At 37.6% G+C, this 18,366-nt stretch overlaps 1 protein-coding gene across 4 annotated transcripts; it reads left to right on the top strand.

Annotated features, from left to right (window-relative positions):
* Nucleotides 1-883: 883 nt before the first annotated feature.
* Nucleotides 884-14,637, top strand: srek1 (splicing regulatory glutamic acid/lysine-rich protein 1). Of its 4 annotated transcripts, none has more exons than XM_015387543.1 (11): nucleotides 884-1,145; nucleotides 1,288-1,421; nucleotides 6,051-6,166; nucleotides 6,244-6,390; nucleotides 8,784-8,962; nucleotides 9,045-9,175; nucleotides 9,251-9,365; nucleotides 9,452-9,556; nucleotides 9,729-9,800; nucleotides 9,916-10,030; nucleotides 13,337-14,637. In XM_015387543.1, exons 1-11 carry the CDS (start codon nucleotides 1,018-1,020, stop codon nucleotides 13,484-13,486), a joined length of 1,392 nt encoding a protein of 463 aa, XP_015243029.1. In that variant the 5' UTR covers nucleotides 884-1,017; the 3' UTR covers nucleotides 13,487-14,637. The 4 variants fall into 4 exon arrangements, with proteins under 4 accessions (XP_015243029.1, XP_015243028.1, XP_015243032.1 ...); XM_015387542.1 differs by having other exon boundaries at nucleotides 13,334-14,637; XM_015387546.1 differs by lacking the exons at nucleotides 884-1,145; nucleotides 1,288-1,421 and adding exons at nucleotides 4,019-4,518; nucleotides 5,554-5,683 and having other exon boundaries at nucleotides 13,334-14,637.
* The last annotated feature ends 3,729 nt before the right edge of the window (nucleotides 14,638-18,366 follow it).

Here is an 18,366-nt window from a genome sequence, read left to right as displayed (position 1 = left end):
AAGTGGGAGAACTTGCAAAAAAAAAAAAAAAAAAAAAGCAGGGAGTTCAAATACTTATTTTCCTCACTGTATAATTTTAATACAAACACTTTGTTATCTCGTTTCAATTGTATTTATCTAGTACTGATAGTGTCTAGTCACTTCAATTCTGTGGAATGTAATCTTGGAACTTTATTATTTATATTAATTATATTGCAGTCATAAGTGTCTGTGTGTGTTAAATTGTTGAAGTGTTGGTCGACCTCATGGGCTCTTGTAGTTCTTTTAATAAAAAATGAATTATTTAATTGCTTAATGTTAGTGACTGGCTTTGAAAAGTACATTTAAAATCTTGGTTGTCAACTTTTACTGTAGGACTGGTATTTCCTATGCCTTTGCAGAAACAGGCAAAATTTTGGCTGTAGTGTATTAGTTTTTCCTTTAGGGGGAGCTGTAGTATTCAAATCTCACTCCCAGACCCTGTTAAAAACAAGAAGAGCAGCAAAATCAGCCGCAATCTTTGTATAAAAAAATAAATAAAAAATGTTATTTTCATGGTAGAAGTGATCAGTTATAGTGCACAGACAAGGAAAACCGAAAAAAACAAAATGACATTTAAAGCTGCAGAAAAGTATCTTGAAGTTAGATTTAAAATGGGAAATAGTTGAAAGCATGATGGGAAAACCAAAAAGCACCATCAGAAACTGGCAGAGTGACGTAAAGTAACGTAAAGATAAATTAGAAATTATGATTTATGTTGGGTTAAGTTAAACAGTTCGGAAATATTTTTTTATCTATTCATTTCTGGGGTTGAATCTTGTTTCCTGTTTCCTTGTTGCATTCCTAACCAGTTGGTGGCGGTAATGCACTTTTAACTAGTTTGCCAACTGCCATAAAACCGAAGAAGAAGAAATCAGCCGCACCGCCCTCTGGCGCCGAGAAGGATAACTGAAAAATAATAATACAGTACACACTTTAGTTTGAAAATATATAACACGAAACGTTTTATATATATATATTTTTTTTTTTTTTTGCAAAATGAGCGGTATACCGGGGACAGCAGTCGTTCAGGTCACCAACTTGTCGTCGGCTGTGAGCAGCGAGCAGATGCGCACTCTGTTCGGCTTCCTGGGAGACATCGAGGAGCTTCGTCTCTATCCCCCCGAGTAAGAGCTGCTTTCATTGGGTCTCAGCTAGCTAGGAAACGCCGCGGAGACGCGGCCTTGTTAGGAAACCACAAATTGTCGCTGTCCTTAACGTTATTTTATTACTAACTTTATCCATTTTTCCCCGTATTCCTCCACACAGCAACACCACCTTGTCATTCTCCTCCAAAGTGTGTTATATAAAGTACCGAGACCCCTCCAGTGTTGGGGTGGCGCAGCATCTCACCAACACTGTTTTTATAGACAGAGCTTTGATAGTGGTGCCCTGCGCAGAAGGTGAGTAACAGCTGATTGTTTCAAGCTTATATTACAATAAAAATCTGAATAAATAAGAGTGGACGTCTTCTCTGGAGTTTATAGTTTTGTTTATCATTGAGGGGGTTCTTCTCTTTAGGAAACAGCAGGCATGATGGGCATATATATATATATATATATATATATATATATATATATATATATATATATATATATATATATAACTGTAGCAGCATTCTGTTTGCTAGCTGTTTAGGAGTGCAGCAATAGGTAGGGGAGGGGTTGTGCTCTTTGGCGAAGATAAATCTGCTCACATTAGCTGCTGATCTCAAAAATAGAGATGAAGATATAAAATAGAGATGTAACACTAAAAAAGTGAATTTTTCTCATTCATTTTGGCCCAAAACTCAGGAGGGAATCTGCTGTGGATTCGTTTACAGAGACATTGGATCCCAATCCAGCAGAATTTACTTCAGTTTAATATTTTATAGGAAATCCTTTTTAGGAACTGTTTTAGAAAATCTAATCTGAAGTTTAACAATCTTAGCATCATAAAGGCCACTTTGTTCATTAATGATTTTATAGAAAAACTATAAACCTATAAGATTGGAGGTGATGCATGCAAAATTGTCTGATTTTTGTTTCGTTTTTACCCAAGAGAATGATCCATTGATAGTTTTTGGGACTTTAAACCATAGGAACAGCTTGACAGGAACTAGGTTTTAATATTTTGTTTATGACTTAATGGTAGAAAAATGGCCCATGCCTATAATGGATTTAATGTACACTGCTCAAAAAAATAAAGGGAATATGCAAGCAACACAATATAACTTCAATCAAATCAAACTTCTCTGAAATCAAACTGTCCACTTAGGAAGCAACACTGATTAATAATCATTTTTAAATGCCGTTGTGCAAATGGATTAGACAACAGGTAGAAGTCATTGGCAGTTAGGACATACTCAATATAGGAGTGTTTTAAATCGACATCCAGCAGGCCAAAAATCTGCATTGGTCTAAAGTTAGAAACAGACTCCATGAGGATGGTATGAGAACCCAACGTTCACAGATAGGGGTTGTGCTCACAGCCCATCACTGTGCAGGATGCTTGGTGTTTGCCAGAGAATACCAGGATAGAACCAGGACTGAGCACATGAGTCTGGACAGACTGTGGAGCCTGCTGCCTGCAGCATCCTTCTGAATGACAGATTTTGCAGTGGGTCATTAATGGTGAGGGGTGGCATTTCTTTGGAGGGCCGCCCAGTCCTCCATGTGCTCGACTGAGGTAGCATGACTGCCATTAGGTACCGAGATGAGATCCTCAGACGTCCTGTGAGACCATATGCTGGTGCAGTTGGCAGGACAATGCTAGACCTCATGTGGCTGGAGTGTGTCAGCAGTTCCTGCAAGTTGAAGGAACTGGCCCGCTCGTTGCCCTGACCTGAATCAGATTGAGAACATCTGGGACATCATGTCTGGATCCCTCTACCAACGTCAGGTTGAACCACAGACTGTTGGTGGATCTTTAGACCAGGTCTGGGAGAAGATCTCTCAGAAGAGCATCCACCAACTCATCAGGAGCATCTTCAACCATTGCAGGGACATACAGGCACATGGAGGCCGCACACAATACTGAGGACATTGCATCAAAGTTGAATCCGATTGAAGTCTGTCTTTCCACTTTAATTTGATACCTGACTCCAAATTCAGGCCTCCATTGGTTAATACAGTTGATTTCCATTGATGATTTTTGGGTGATTTTTGTCGTCAGCACATTCAACGTTATACAGAACAAAATATTTAAGGATAATATTTCATTCATTCAGATCTAGGATGTGTTATTTGAGTGTTCCCTTTATTTTTTGGAGCAGTGTACGTTGTTGGTCAGTCCCTGCTATAGGTAGAGCTGTAGATAAGGTCTCCAAGAACCCATTTAGGTTTCTGTTTGGTGTCCGTGGCTCTGGGGTAGGAGTTAAAAGTTAACCAATTTACCTTAAACAACGGTCTTTGGGGAATTTAGGGGAACTAATGATTATTTTGCAAATCAATTAATCCGTTGATTATTTTTTTGACTAATTGGAGAGAAAAGACGTCCTTAAAGAGGATTTTGTACAGAATTGAAGCCAGGTGAAACTAAAAGTTCTAGATAAATTATATCGATGGGCAAAAAAAGGCTTTTCATCTTAAATGCAAAATGTTTATTTTTTTACAATCAAGGTATAATTACTGCTCTGAGTGGGTTGCTCTTTCAGCTAAAGGCATGTTTTAGAGTATTTACTCGTTACGATTAATCAAATACTAAATTAGTTGAATATTTTTTAAATGATCGATTAATTCTTTCAGCTCTTGTTGAATTGCAAATTGTGTATTTGAAAGAAATGTGACCAAATCCATTGCTTAAAAGTAAACTCTCTTTCCCTCCCTTTTTATTTTTTAGTGCTCTTTTTGGTTAAACTCCCACCTCCCCCTGTTTGGTACCCCTGTGTACACTCACAATGATTACACTTCTAACCTGATGCATTGTGTCCACGTGACTTGGTGCTGGATGGCTACTGAGTTTATTAATTTGGTTTTGTATGTTTTTTCTGTGTGATTATGTGTGCATATCAGATGACTAGAGTGGCCCAGCTGTTACACTACACTAGCCTGAGTCAGGCATTGTTTTCCAAGCCACTATCCCCGATCGGGCCAACGCAGCCTTCAAGGGGGGGATGTGACCCGGAGAATAGCCCGCAGAACCTTCCAAGATGGACACCTTGTCTCTTTTTGTTTTTTTTTTTTATCATTTATTTTATTTTTATTTATTTTTTTCGGTTTGTTTCCTTTTCATACTATCCCATGTTGTCCACTCTCTACTGTCTCTATCTAGAAACTGCAGGTTGTGTTTATATTTGTTATTTTTGTTTGTTTTTTTTATTATTGTCCAACCCCCCCACTCCCCTCTCTCTTTCCGCTACAGCTGGAGCTTGTGTGTGATTGAGTTCAGTCCAGGTTGCTACGGCACACCGCTGGGAAATGTGCCACACAAAAGATGCTATGAGGATCACTAACTCTTTTGTTCTCTTGTCTCCTGCGTCTGTTGACGTAGTGAAGGGCTAGTCTTGGTGGGGAAAAAAAAAGTGAGCCCAGTAATAAATCATACATGTATATATATCTTTCTTTTAAACTATCTGTTCACCTTTTCAACAATGAACTAAAAGGCAACCTTTACTTCTTCTTCTTCACATTACTGATGTGAATGTTTAGTAATGACACAGAACTGATCAGTGTAGCATCATTCTCTCTTTGTAATACATTTAATAATACATTGTTCATGTTTTGCTTTACATATATGGTTACTTTCTCCCCCCTTTTTGCTAAATTTTCTTTAGTTCTTGGTAAAACCAGACAGTGCCTTGCAATATTGTTCACCAAGTTGTGCTAATTTTGTCTCGTAACTGCTGCAAGACGTGCAACGTCAACACAGAACGGCGCATGTGCAATGTAGCTACAGTTGCGTTTCTTGTAGTGTATGTGAGCATGTCTGCAAACTAAAAACGTATCTATAAAACAGGCTTAAGCTCAGGCCGATTGGATTTAAAATTAGGTTTAAAGTTTGCCACATATTCTCGTGTAGATTATTTTGTTTAAGCTCTTTGTCCCTGCTACAGTGACATTCATTTTTCAAAGATCTGTATGATTCTTTTGTTTTCTAACCAAACCCTGTTTTTTAAAATCCCTCCAAGCTTTAGAAATAACCTGTCTGCTTCTATTCTTGGTCTCAGAGGCCTGTAAGTAGCAGCTGGACTGTTTGAATCTATTCTCACAGAGTGGAATAGATTAATTAATAAAATGACTTCTGAAGGCAGTTATTTCAGCTGAATTTTATTTAGGGGTATCAGACTAAAGAAAACTTATCTAATCCTCATGCAAATGATACTTTATTTTGAGTCTGTGGCTGCTACGTGACAAAAACGCAGACTAGTAGAGGTGTGGTGAATAATTTTGCAAGGCACTATGGCTGTTTGCTTCTCCTCCTCTGCAAAGAGAGAGTATTCTTATCCACAGTGGCATGAGCACAATTCCTAATTGGTTGTTTTATTGATCTCCAGCATTTCCAAAGTTCTTAAAAATTGTTGTTCTTTTCTGTATCTGATGTTCTGTGTGCTATTAGTGATGCAGCCATTGGGGTTGTCTTGTGTTGCACACCTTTCCAACACTGCGAAACGATCGCCCCCTCCCCCCACGGAAAAGCGCCCATGCTTGATATCGTATGGTTCATGACCAATATGTTTCCAGTACAGGTGACCCATACATCAAAGTGTTGACTCATTCTCTGCATTGTGTTTTTTTTTCTTTTTTTCTTTAATGACCTATAGAAAAAAAAAAGAAAGAAAAGCAGCTGAAATCAGTGGCCTTATTGATTCTGCATAAAAAGCTATTCTTGTGCACTTTTTATTAATCTTGCTTATTAAGTGAGAAGATTTTAGTTTGATTTAAAAAATCCAAGTAAGGATGTTGGGGCTTGTGTTGCCATGAGTAGCACGTAGCTGGATTTTAGGCTGGATGATCCTTTTCTCTCTAGAATACAGTGGGATAAATATGCAGACATAGAGGAGACAGAGAAGCGCGCCCTCCCCTGCCTTCCCTAACATCCGTTTTATCCTGCAGGGAAAATTCCAGAAGAGGCCAAGGCTCTGTCTCTGTTGGCACCTGCCACCCCGGTACCCAGTCTGATTCCCGGCGGAGGGTTGCTGCCGATTCCCGCTCCGGCTCCGCTTCAGAACGTGAGTTACCGTCCCCTTCCCTTTCCCCACCTGACCAGATTGAATTTAACCTCCGTCTGTATGATTTCCACCCACAGCTGAGCCTCCCTTTAGTGAGTCGGATCACAGCGGGGCTCGATCCCACGGCGTCCGTGCTCGCTCAGCCTCCCCTCGTCGGGAATGTGGACCCATCTAAGATCGACGAGATTAGGAGGACGGTTTATGTTGGAAACCTAAACTCACAGGTAAGATCAGATCTAAATCTACATAAATAAATCTATTAAACGATACTTTTTCTTCTCCTTTTGTTATTCCTTGGTTTAACATTGGAATAAAGAGGAAGTTAGTTTTAAAGAATAACTAGCATCACATTCCCAAACTGGCTAAACTGTTGGCTTCCCGTCATTATGCTCAACATTGTGTTGCAGAAGTTTGACTCGGCTGCCTGCACAGGGCTTCACATATGTTGCAATTCTTTTTAAAAAAAGAGCAGGTTGGATAAAGCTGTACAAACTTTAAATTTGTAAATCAAAGATTGACGTTAGAAATGCTCTAAACTGAAAATGCAGTTTAGTGCATTAATATAAAACAGCCAGCGTATTTTCATCATGACTGCTTTTATAAAAAAAAAAAAAACCTAAACATCTAAAACCTTCCAAGTTTGACCCTTTTTTTAAGTCAAGTTACGGTACCCCTATGAAGTGTATTTTAATACAGTGTTACTGGGGCTTTATGTGATTGAGTTCAAAGTTTATCATCGTGATTATATAGGAAAGGGATGAAATTTTAACATTTTATAGAAATTGGAAATAAGAGCTGTGATGTAGATTAGGGGGAAAACAAGTAACTGATGTGCAAGATTTTCACAAAGGAGAAAGAGGTTTGTAGTTTTCATGTGCAAGTAACTGTAACTGTGAAAAAAAAAAAATCCATTCATGGGTTTATTTAAAAAATAACTCACAATATCTGCATGAATTAAGTAGTTGAAACACACATTAGAGCTTAGTATTTTGAATAGAAACCTTGTTTTACGACACTTTCTGTAGCTCAGGACCAGGTTTGCAGACTTCAGCTGGGATTTCTGTCCTTTCTTCCATAAGATCTCTAGATGTTTGACTTTCTGTTTCTCACAGAGATTTCCTATTTGATTTGGACCTGAGATGCTTCTTATGGGACCACCTTTTTTTTTTTGCTGTGCCTATTCTAGGTCACTTTCATGCTGGAAGACCCAGACCCAAATATTGCAGCACATCACTCCTCTGCTCAATACACTAAAGCGTTTATCCTCCAAACTCAACAGTTCAGTTATTTTCATCTGAGGCAGGTGGTAACACTGGGAATCCTAATCTCTCTGGGATTTCCTGCTGTCTTTCATAGCGGCTGGAAGTGATTAGAAAGCCTTCTTTAGTCAGAACTGCAAGGAACACAATATAAAATCCAATATTTTTTGCTGGCAAGTTTTGAAATTTTAAGTTAACTTAGGTATTCATTATGAAAATAAATATTTTAGTGGAATGATCAGAGCAATCTCACTTTTCCTTGAAAAAATCCATTCTTCTACCTCTCCATGTAAAATGGAGTGAAACCCTTTTATATAAATACTTTTGATGGTGTTCTGCAAACACCTCTTCAGGAACAGAAATCCAGGCTTGGATGCAGCCAGTTCTCAGCTCAGCGCCTCTGAATGGTAGAAGCTCTGCATCAACCCGCAAAATTACTGATTATCACACCACATGTGACGGGATATTAGGCCAAAACAATCCAACCTGCTGGAATTTAACTTGGCAGACCCAATCGCTCTTAACACACTAAATACACAACAGAATGGCAGGTCTTTTGAAAGGGGAAGATTGGGGCAGAAATTGACCCTCAATGGGTCCGTCAGCAAAAACTCATGCTGATTGTTAAGCGATCAAATATCTATTTTATATATTAATATAATAATTAGGGAGGAATATGAATATTGATATCTGAAATCAATCCTATATCAGCCAAAAATTGAGTATCTGCATCTAAAATCTCAGATATAGGTCTGATAGAAACAGTCTGCTCATGTTTAAAGTTTTTGTAACCTCTCAGTTTATACTAGGGGGGTCAATCGTTTTCTAAAATCCCAAGAAAAAGTAGGACTCGTTCTGATATCATATTGGATCAGTCACTGTATCGGTCAACATTTAAAGCTGCAGTATCTTTTTGGAAATGAAAAGGCTGCAATTGGGACATTCCTCACCAGAAATCTAAATGTATCAAATACTTATTTACGCAACTGTTTGAATTTAAATTTCCTTTGGATTCACACAAGTTTTGGTGAGAAAACAAGTTTTAAACATCTAACTTTAATCTAAAACAGACTATGCTCTAGTATGGAGCTTTTGAGTCTCATGCAGAACTTGAACTGCACCATCACTCTGAACAGATTAGCCGAGGATTACTGTGGTTTTGAAACATGCAGATTACTGACTAATTATTATGTTTCTGAACTTTTCTCTTTTTAATAATCCAAATAAAGAATAAAAAGCATTTAAACTTTTATAGCCTACAGAGTTATGGTTCTCATTATTATTCCTAGTGTGGAAATCATTTTATTTGTGTAAATTTGCGATCTATGACACTTTTATCTGATTTTTTTCCGGCTCAGACCACCACTGCTGAGCAGCTGCTGGAGTTCTTTAAGCAGGTGGGAGACGTGAAGTTTGTTCGAATGGCCGGAGACGAGACTCAGCCGACCCGCTTCGCCTTCGTAGAGTTTGTAGAGCAGGATTCTGTGGCCAGAGCCCTCACTTTAAACGGAGTCATGTTTGGAGACAGACCCCTGAAGTAGGTTCTTAGAACATTTCCTGTTAAATGTGGTTATATTCTGTTTGCTGTTTTCTGAGTTGAATGGTTAAATCGGTTTCAGGGTCAATCATTCCAATAACGCCATCGTAAAACCGCCTGAGCTGACACCCCAGGCTGCTGCTAAGGAGCTGGAGAGTGTGATGAAGAGGGTGAGGGAGGCCCAGTCCACCATTGCTGCTGCCATAGAACCTGGTAGGATGTTGGGTTTTATGCGATCTGTTGAAATATTTCCCTTCCTGATGCTGAAGTTCCCGCTTGTTTCTTTAGTGGAAATAAAGCAACGCTCTTCCAGCCGCTCTCAAAGGTCACGCCGGTCCCGTTCCCGGACGCGCTCCCGTTCCCACTCCAGGTCCCGTAGGAAGAGGTCCCGCTCCAAACACAGGTTGCTCGGATAGACCTCTCTTTGACTCAACATTGTTGGTTTGATGTTCAGTCTAATGTTTTTCTTCTTCCCTGCTGGTGGAACAGACCGTCACAAAGGTCCTGGCCGGGGGCCGACTCCCACAGTTCAAGAAGCGGCCATAAGAGGCGCTCTCGTTCCAGGGACAGGAGGCACGCCAGGAGTCGGTCCAGGTCTGTTTATTGCTATTTATTGATAGTTTTTTATTCTTTCAAGTAGTTCAATCGGTCTGTAATTCCTGCATTCGACACAAGGTGTCACCATGTTCCTTAAAATCTCAACCCTGCTCTGATAGAACTTGAATTAAAATTTATATCTGTTCATGATTTCTCTTTCTTTTCTCAGGGGCCACAAACGGAGGAGCAGAGATCGGTCCAGAAGCCCCCGAAGGAAAGCAAGATCACCTTCACCAAAACGGCAAGTCTATCACATTTCATTCCTCCAATCAGACTTTATTACTTCGTTACTTTGTTGACTTTAGTCATAACCAGTTAGATTTCTCCCTGCTAATCTGTCTGTTTGCCTCCTGTAGAAGTAAAAGGGAGAAGAGGAGGGAGCGCAGCAGAGACAGGAAGGAGCGCTCCACATCCAGGAAGAGGAGTCACAAAGAGGAGGATCGGATAAAGAGCAAATCCAAGACCACCAAGGTGAAAACAAGTTAACTAACGAGAGGGATAAAATTCCCATTTTAAGACCGGTTTAAAATGTGTAGTAGAGTGAATCTAAGGGAGAAAGAAGGAATTACTTTATTATCCACATTAATGCATAAAGCTCTATAGCAGATTAATGCTTGGAGCTGTTGTGCTCTCTGATTGGTGCATCTCCGGTTTGTTTAACTGACTTTACGCCATGTTTTAGATGCATTTCTTATGTTAAATATCTTTCACTCTTATTATAAGACTTGAATGTCTTTCTGACCTTAATGTTGTGACTAAAAGAAAAAGTTAAGGCTCATATCGGTTGAAGTGACTGAATGCCGTACGACGAGGTTGTTTGATTATATTTAGCCTATAAGCATTTAAAAAGCTATTGGCAGAAGGTGGTGATATGTGTAAGGGGTGCTGCAGATCTGTAAATGAGTTTAACTCATCTTAAAAATAGTTTTTTATTAGGTTCAGAGTTTGGCCGTAGCAAACGTGGGGAGTGTATTTCAGGCTTGGATTGATGCACTGCAGCAGATTACAACCCATCCAATTTCCCATAATCTAATCTGTATGATCAATGTTTCCACTTCTTTTTAAGTTGTTTCAAAAAAGAAAGCAAATCTAATCTACTTTTGAGTTCACTACATAGCAGAGTTTCACCCAAATGCTAGCTTTGAAAAAAAAAACAAGCTGACACCTTTTCCTATCTTATCTCCATCTAATCTGAAGATAAGCATCACAACGTGAGCCATTTGACGGCTGAAGCAACATCCTCAAACAGCGCTGTTCTGACGCTGAGTTCTGCAGCTGCAAAGACAGTTTTGTGACGTGCAACGCTTCACAGCTTTTTTTTTAAGTAGTACACAGTTAATAGCATGTTCTGTTTTGGAGGTAAACACAAAACTTTGGTGTTTCAACCATGAAGCCTTTTTTAATTCAGATTATCCCAAACATCCCAACGTGATTCTGATGTCCATCCAGGGTGGCAGAGCTTTGGTTCCTCTCTTTAAACTAATATTACTTCCATCACTGACCCCACCAGAATCCTGTCACCTAATTCATTGAAATATGTCCATTCAAGCCTCTAAAATCATCCAACTTGTTCTGATCCGCCATCCAGCTGCAGCTCGATAAACCACAGATCAGCTTGTTTCCTAAGGGCCCTTCAGAAGCTTTATTCTAGCCTTTGTTATTCGTTCTGAAACCAGTTTGATATTTCCTCGTTTGGCTGGAGAATGCCCACTTTGTCCAACTTTTAGCATTTGTTTAATTGAACGTACCCTCAAGCTCTCTCTCTCTCTTTGTTGGCTTTAAAAGGTCATACAGCAGTGCTTTTTTCCTAAATCCCTCGAAGGAGGGGGGTTTTAGTGTTTGTAAGACGTATTAAAAAAAATACAATTTACAAATACTTTTGGTTTTACATTCCTATAAACACAAAACACCCCTAACCCTTTATAGGGAAAGTTATGGTTTTTGATCACTTACAAATGGAGTCTCCCCCCCCAGTCACTCAATGAGGTCTAGAAGGACAAGATCTATATCCAGCCATTCAGCAAAGATGCTGCTACATGGCTGTTCATCTTATTTTGGCCAATTAGATGAGCCCTTGAATTATATATTACCTACTGGAAATTAAGTAAAAAAAAAAAGAAAGGTAACAAGTTAAGAAAGAATGGCAAGAAGCTAATTGAGAAGTTAAAAAGTTAATAAGCCCAGTTAACAATTATATTTAGGTTTATAAACAAAAAGTTTATGTGCCAGTATCAGCATTAATGCCTCTAAGGTTATGTTGGACCAAAAAGATGTGTTTCTTTCACTCTGTTTTTCATGAATTTCTTATTGAAGCCTTTTTGTTATTTTTCTTAATATATTCGGGCAAGTTGGCATTTCTTATTACATTGACATATATTGATATCCTTATTTTTGGAATGTTACAAAGGTAATAAGGTCTTGTTCTGGATTCCAATAACACTATTGGCTTGAAATTTAGATATTCAAAGTATTTCACTGAGAGCCCTATAAAGAGTTAACAGGTTTATCAAACATGGCAGACAGGCAGAAAAATGTGTCTTACTCCATCATGGCTGCTATCACCAGAAAATACTCACATGTTCCACAAACTACCCTACACCCTCATCCAACATCCATTGATGCAATTTCTGTTTATAATAGATGCTAATAGAAAGCTGCAATCATGGTAGCTTCACGTACAGTTGATGATCTATTGGGTAAATGTTTTAACCAAAGGCTCTGTTATATGAAGAAGGAGCCCAACTGTGGATTATTAGCCCTTAAAATGGACCAGTTTCCTTTTATTTATATTATTAAGGGAAAAAAAAACACAATGATAACTGCAGCTGAATAAATGTTAAGTTAAATATTTGTGAATCAATTATTCTTAAGCTGAAGTACAGATGTTGATCATGAAACCTTCACATAGATTTTCAAATCGATTTTCATGTTTTTTACAATGTTTATTTTGGAAAAAAAAAATAGGTGTAGCTTAAAAGTAGATTATTTTTATATGTTTAATCCAAAATAAATAGTAACAGTTGTGCTAGTGGTTCCACCGGGAAAATAAAATGTGATGTTTAACACCAGTACCACAAGTTAGCATTTAGCACTGAGTTACTCATCCCTGTATAAACCCTGTTTTACTCGGTGTCATCTCCACAAACTCGTTTTTATCCGGTATTAATCAGGGTATTTTAAACCAGTGTCCTTTCTGCAACCTGTCTAAAAATTTGTTCCATGTTTTTATGGAATGCACAAGACTAAAGACAATTTTTAGCTTTTTAATTTGTGTTTTTACTCTTTTTGGGACGGTTTATACAAACGCTCTTTTTATAGGAGTTTGCCAGAAATGGAAAAATAAGCCAAAGGCTCACCTTGATGCCGTTGCTCCGAAATGAGAATAAGGCTGGAGGTTCACAGCCACACAGAACATGGAGGATTTTATTCAGCTGTGGGGTTTTAACAACATTTTATGTACTGTGTCAGATGGACAACTACAATTGAACAAGCTCCTCATTTAATGATTTTTAGAAACTGTTTTTACATTAATAGTGATTTTTTTTTTACTGACACTTGTTTTACATCAACAATTGATTCTATTGTTTGAATTGTGTAAATAAAGTGTTAAAAGTCAAAAGTCAATTTTACTAAACTTGCTGCCACCATTTCAGTACTTTGAAATGTTTGCTCAATGGATGAAATGTAGAAGAAATAGTGTTTCTTTGATGTATTCATGTCTGTCGCCCTTAGTTTGGATTTACAGCAGCATCAATAACTGTTTGTTTTATTCAGCAGGACTACAAAAGGGTAGAAAAGGAAGATTATCGGAGTGACAGAGACGGCTCAAGTGAAGAAATGACGTCATCACCGTGCGCCCAGCACAATGGCAGCTACAAAACTCACAGCGAGGAGGACGTGTTCCTGGGCAGGCATGCCACCAAGTGAAGCTGAATCTGTTCACGTCTCCTTCGTGCATCATATGCGTCATTTTTCACCTCATCACAAGTTTCTTCCTTTTCATATGAACTCCTGGAAACCCAAGGATTCTGATGCTGACCTCCTTTTTTAATGCCTGAAGGACAGGTGTCGCTTTCAGTGTTGGGGAGAGGGTGTGTGATACAGGCCCCTCCCCCCCTTCAGAATAAAAGCACATTAAGTTCATCCTAACAGCGGCGCTTGTTTCAAAGCGGTGAAACTGGATGACGTAATGTTGCAGAAAAGCCAGTAGTCTCCTCCCACACTGCTGAAGGCTTGAAAGCTGCTGTGATTTATCGAAACATGTTGGAAACATGGAGGACTGAGCCAGCTGAAGAGCCTCCGACCTACATTAACACAGAACTTTTCTTTTTCTGATTTTAACTGCGGCTTTATCTTTGACTGTAAACTTAATGTCTCTGAGTGGCAGTCTATAATGATTTTATATGTAAAACAAACAGCCTACTACATTAGTTTTGAAACACAGTTACCCTGGTAAAACTGAGCATTTTCACTGGTTTTTTGGCTGGAAATATTTAAAATCTTGCAGTATTATGAAAAAATATTGTGTTCTTTGAGCCAGCTGACTGGTAAAGTAGAGGAGATTCACTCTATGCTCCAAACGGCATAAAACTATTCACCCCAGCAGGTTTATTTTAGTTTTTTTATTCCCTGACATCTTAGTTAAGTATCTAAAATCATTGCAACGGTTTAAACATACATTCATACCAGTAACAAATTCATGCCTCAAGAATCACAAGTGACGGCAACATTAAAAAATAAAAACTGTATCATAAATATTGTCTTATTTATTTAAAAAGAGAAAAGGTTCCAACTTAAGGATGTTTGATGCAAAAGAATGAAATTATTTAATTTTATTTGTCATTATTAGAATGTGTTCAGGTAAAGAGCGAGGGCACATAAAGTTTGACAGGGATTTTCATATTTTCAACTTAAAAAAAAAAAAAAAAAAACAACTAGACCTGTTTGGTCAACCATAAAAAGCCTAAATATCCAGTAATGATTACTTTTTGTCAGCAAATTAGTCATGAATATATAGTTTGTAGCCAGATTCATAGGGTAGTTTCATCATATTGTGTGTTTTATAATCTGTTTGTATGGGAAACCTAAAAAATACAAATTCTGGATTTTGAAAAAATGAGTTTAAACCATTTCTTTTTTTTGTTTTACTTAAAAGAAAAATCTAAGGCGGTAGAAATGTGTGAAGCCAACACGGAAGATTCCCCTATTTAACTGTTAAACAGAACGGTTGGTGTTTGACACTAGAAGTGTTTTCCTCTTTCTCTCTAGTCGACAGACGCTCTCTGTCCTCCTACCGGTTAATTAAACCCAAACCTAACGCTGATCCCGTTCCTGGGTTTCTACAGATTCTGAAATGCTTATTTATTTTTTGGTGGACAGTGGAAGATGTATTTTGTGAAGTGTCCTTTTGTTTTGTTTTTATTATTGCACAAGATTTCTTCACCATCCAGAAGTTTAGAAAATTGCAACAAATGTTGGTTTCTAAATTAGGCCTCATTTCCATCAGTATCCTCTCATGCAGAAGTAGCGAGTTCATCATATTTTTACTGTTTTATGCTCAAACAAGCTGAAGTCGGGTTTGGGGATGGTGTGCTGAATGTTTACGGACGTATGATGTAATAAAGCAGATTTATAGACAAAATGGCAAAGGTCAGTGAACAGTATGGAAGCACAGAGGGGTCAAAAAGTGCCTAGACCAAGATTGTACAGCAAATAATAAAACACTGAGATTCATTTGGATGTTTTAAAAACAACTAATCATATGTTATATGAACATAGCGTTAACTGTAAGAATAGACTAAACATTTATGGGATGTTTTTATCTTTTAACCCTGTGGTTTGATGTGTTGCTGTAGTACTGAGTGAACATGTTTTCAAAGCAGCAACAGATTTTGTTTTGTTGTTTTTTTTTGGCCCTATTTTTAATGGTTTAATGTTAACAAACACTTCAGTCTGAACTATGAGCTTCACAAAATCATTTCAGGCTTATTTGCCAATATGTGAAAAATGTCGTTTACTTTTTATGCTTTTATATTTTCCACATGTGATGTTTTGTTTTGGGGGGGTTGTTTTTTCTGTGCAAAGGGGTTTGATGGCGAATGCTGCGTTTAGGATACGGAAACGGTTCTGTCAAATTCTTTATGAAATGTTTGGATGTATGTATATAATTTAGTTTGAACCTAAAACACATTTTATTTGTTTGCCAAAGCTCTCATTAAAGAGTTTTGACTCTGATGGGGTTTTTTTGTGCTTTTTTTTTTTAGTGTTTTACTTCTATTCTTATAAGAAAGTCTCCATTAAGAACAATAAATGACATTGGTATGGATTCTTTCTCCGATGTTGAGTAGTTTGGAATTTTCTTCTTTTTTTTTTTTATTTAATGGAACTAATTTAATCTAATATACCTTCCAAATGTCCATGGTAAATATCAGTATGAACATTGGTTCCCAATATTCAATATAGGGCTGATTTAATTGATTATTAAAATAGTCGTCAACTAATTTAGTAATTAATTGTTAAATGGAGTATAGAGAATGTAAAACATGCCTTTAGCTGACAGAGCGACTGCTTAGAGCAGTAATTATTTCAAAATTGTAAAGAGATGTAAACATTTTGCATTTAAGTTAAACTTTTTTGCCTGTTAATATGCTCCTTAAGTGGAAATGTATTAGTTTCACCTGGTTTAATTTCTAAATAAAATCTTCATTAGTTGCAGCCCTAGTCCAATATTAATATAATGGTTTATGGCCCGAAACAATGGAGACAGAAAGTTTGCAGGACACTAGAATGTGAGGCCTGACATAAAGGAATTAGAACTGATTTGCAAACCTAGAAGTATCATATTAGAGGTTCTACTTTGTAAAGGTGAATCTTTTTGCCTAATCTAAATTGACAAGAAAATTACACCCATTGTAAACCCTTGCTGATATTGAAATCATGGTGGTATTCTGCCCCAGTGTTTTCAAAAAATGTATATTTAAAAAAAAAAACAATCCACTGGACTTTTTTTCCAAGTTTGAAGACGTTTTGCTTCCCATCCAGGAAGCTTTTTCAGTTCAAAATGTCAGAAATAGCGTTGAGTTCGATGCTTTATAGAGTTTCCCAACAAAGCTTTGTTTTGTCTTAGAAAACATGCAAATTGATCCAGAGGAATGGGTCCACCCCTTACGAATGGGGAGTCGTTGATGTCTTAGCCTGCAATACCTGATACTGGTCTAAGCCTCTGATGGGGGGAGTCATTAGGGGCAATTTTTGGCCTGGCTGACCAGGCGAGGTGTCTTGGTCCCCTGCATGGCCATGAGGATTATGATAGGAAGGAATCCTCAGTGTCCATTTCTTACCATACTTTTTTTGTTTCTTCTTTTTACCAGAAACTTTAAAGTTTATCTTCAGCACTTGCTCCTTTATTCCCAGAGGCGTAGCCAGAACATTTTTATAAGGGTGGCCGGACAATAACCAATGTACACTGAGGGGTGGCCGAAAGCGCCAGAACCTCAGGGTCTCACTCTACTGTTCCAACAGGAAAATTAACGAGCACAACATTCATATTTTCTAAATAAAGACAAACTATCCTTTCTTACAGCCTTTGCTAACAAATTGACACATTTATATTGGGTACAATTCTTTCAGGTTTAAGTTCTAGAGTGAACATCTTTTCCATTGTCATTACTTACCTAATATCATTAATTATAATTCTGCATAAAATTGTAAAAAAGTGCCTATATCCACATAAATTATTATATGTTTTTATTAAAATAGTTTTCTATAATTTAACTGAAGACTCCTAGATGACAAAATTTTGTCTTTAACCCTTAAAACACAAAATTTAGTTCTGAAAATAGCATTAATTCTGTACTTATCAGCTTTAATTATTTCAGTATATTGATGTGCATAATTAATCACAGTGTTCTTGTTGTCAATTAAATGTTAATATATGAAAAATGTAAATGTTTTAAATATTTCACTTGAGAGTATTTCTGTTGCCACTGTCTGTATTAAAGGGAAAAAGTAGTAGGGGTGGCCAATGATTGGATAAGGGATGCCATGGCCACCCCTGGCCCCCCATCTAGCTCCGCCCCTGCTTATTCCCACAGGTCTGTGCAAAAAGGACTGAGATGTTCACAGTAACTCTAGAAGAGCTGTAGAGTTAAATCTGTTTGAAAGATGCTACATGTGGCGTAAATCCATAACTACTCCACCTTCAACTGAGTCACTAATTTTTGTGAGTATAAGAGTAAATTTAACAGTACTCATTTAAGCATTGGCTTTACATAGATACTTTATTACTGAAACCAGTGTCAAAAATATGAATTACATTTTTTAAGCTGTACATCTGAAATATACCAAAAATCCCAGCTCCACACAAATATGAGAAAAATTGTAATTTTGCTCAAACTGACTAAAACAGTCCTTTTTGTGTCTGTTGATATCAGTAGGAGGTAGTATTTGTGTTTTCTTTTAAAAGCTATAGATTAAGTAATATCTTTTTGCAGAATCACATCAATGGATCAGCTGTGAAAGATTTGTTGTTGCAAGCGTAAACGTCAAAGCTCGAGAGAAATCTGTTGACTTCACAAACTGTTTGATTAGATGTGAATCATTACCAGGGATCCACATTTAAATTGGGCCGGATGAGTCATGGACTTAAAAAAGATTCACTAATGAGATACTGTTTGTGCACCTCCTGTACTCAATGCTAAAATCAGTTATATAGTTACATAAAAACAAGATTCCCAAACCATTGTTGCTGCTCTTGAGTAAAGTCCTGCAACAGCAATAAAACAGCTGTTGTCTCTAAAGGTGGGTCA

This window comes from Cyprinodon variegatus, unplaced genomic scaffold (genome assembly GCF_000732505.1).
Source record: "Cyprinodon variegatus isolate N-32 unplaced genomic scaffold, C_variegatus-1.0 Scaffold397, whole genome shotgun sequence".
NCBI lineage: Eukaryota > Metazoa > Chordata > Actinopteri > Cyprinodontiformes > Cyprinodontidae > Cyprinodon > Cyprinodon variegatus.
Note: the sequence above shows the minus strand (reverse complement) of the source record. Positions and strands in the feature narration are given on the sequence as shown.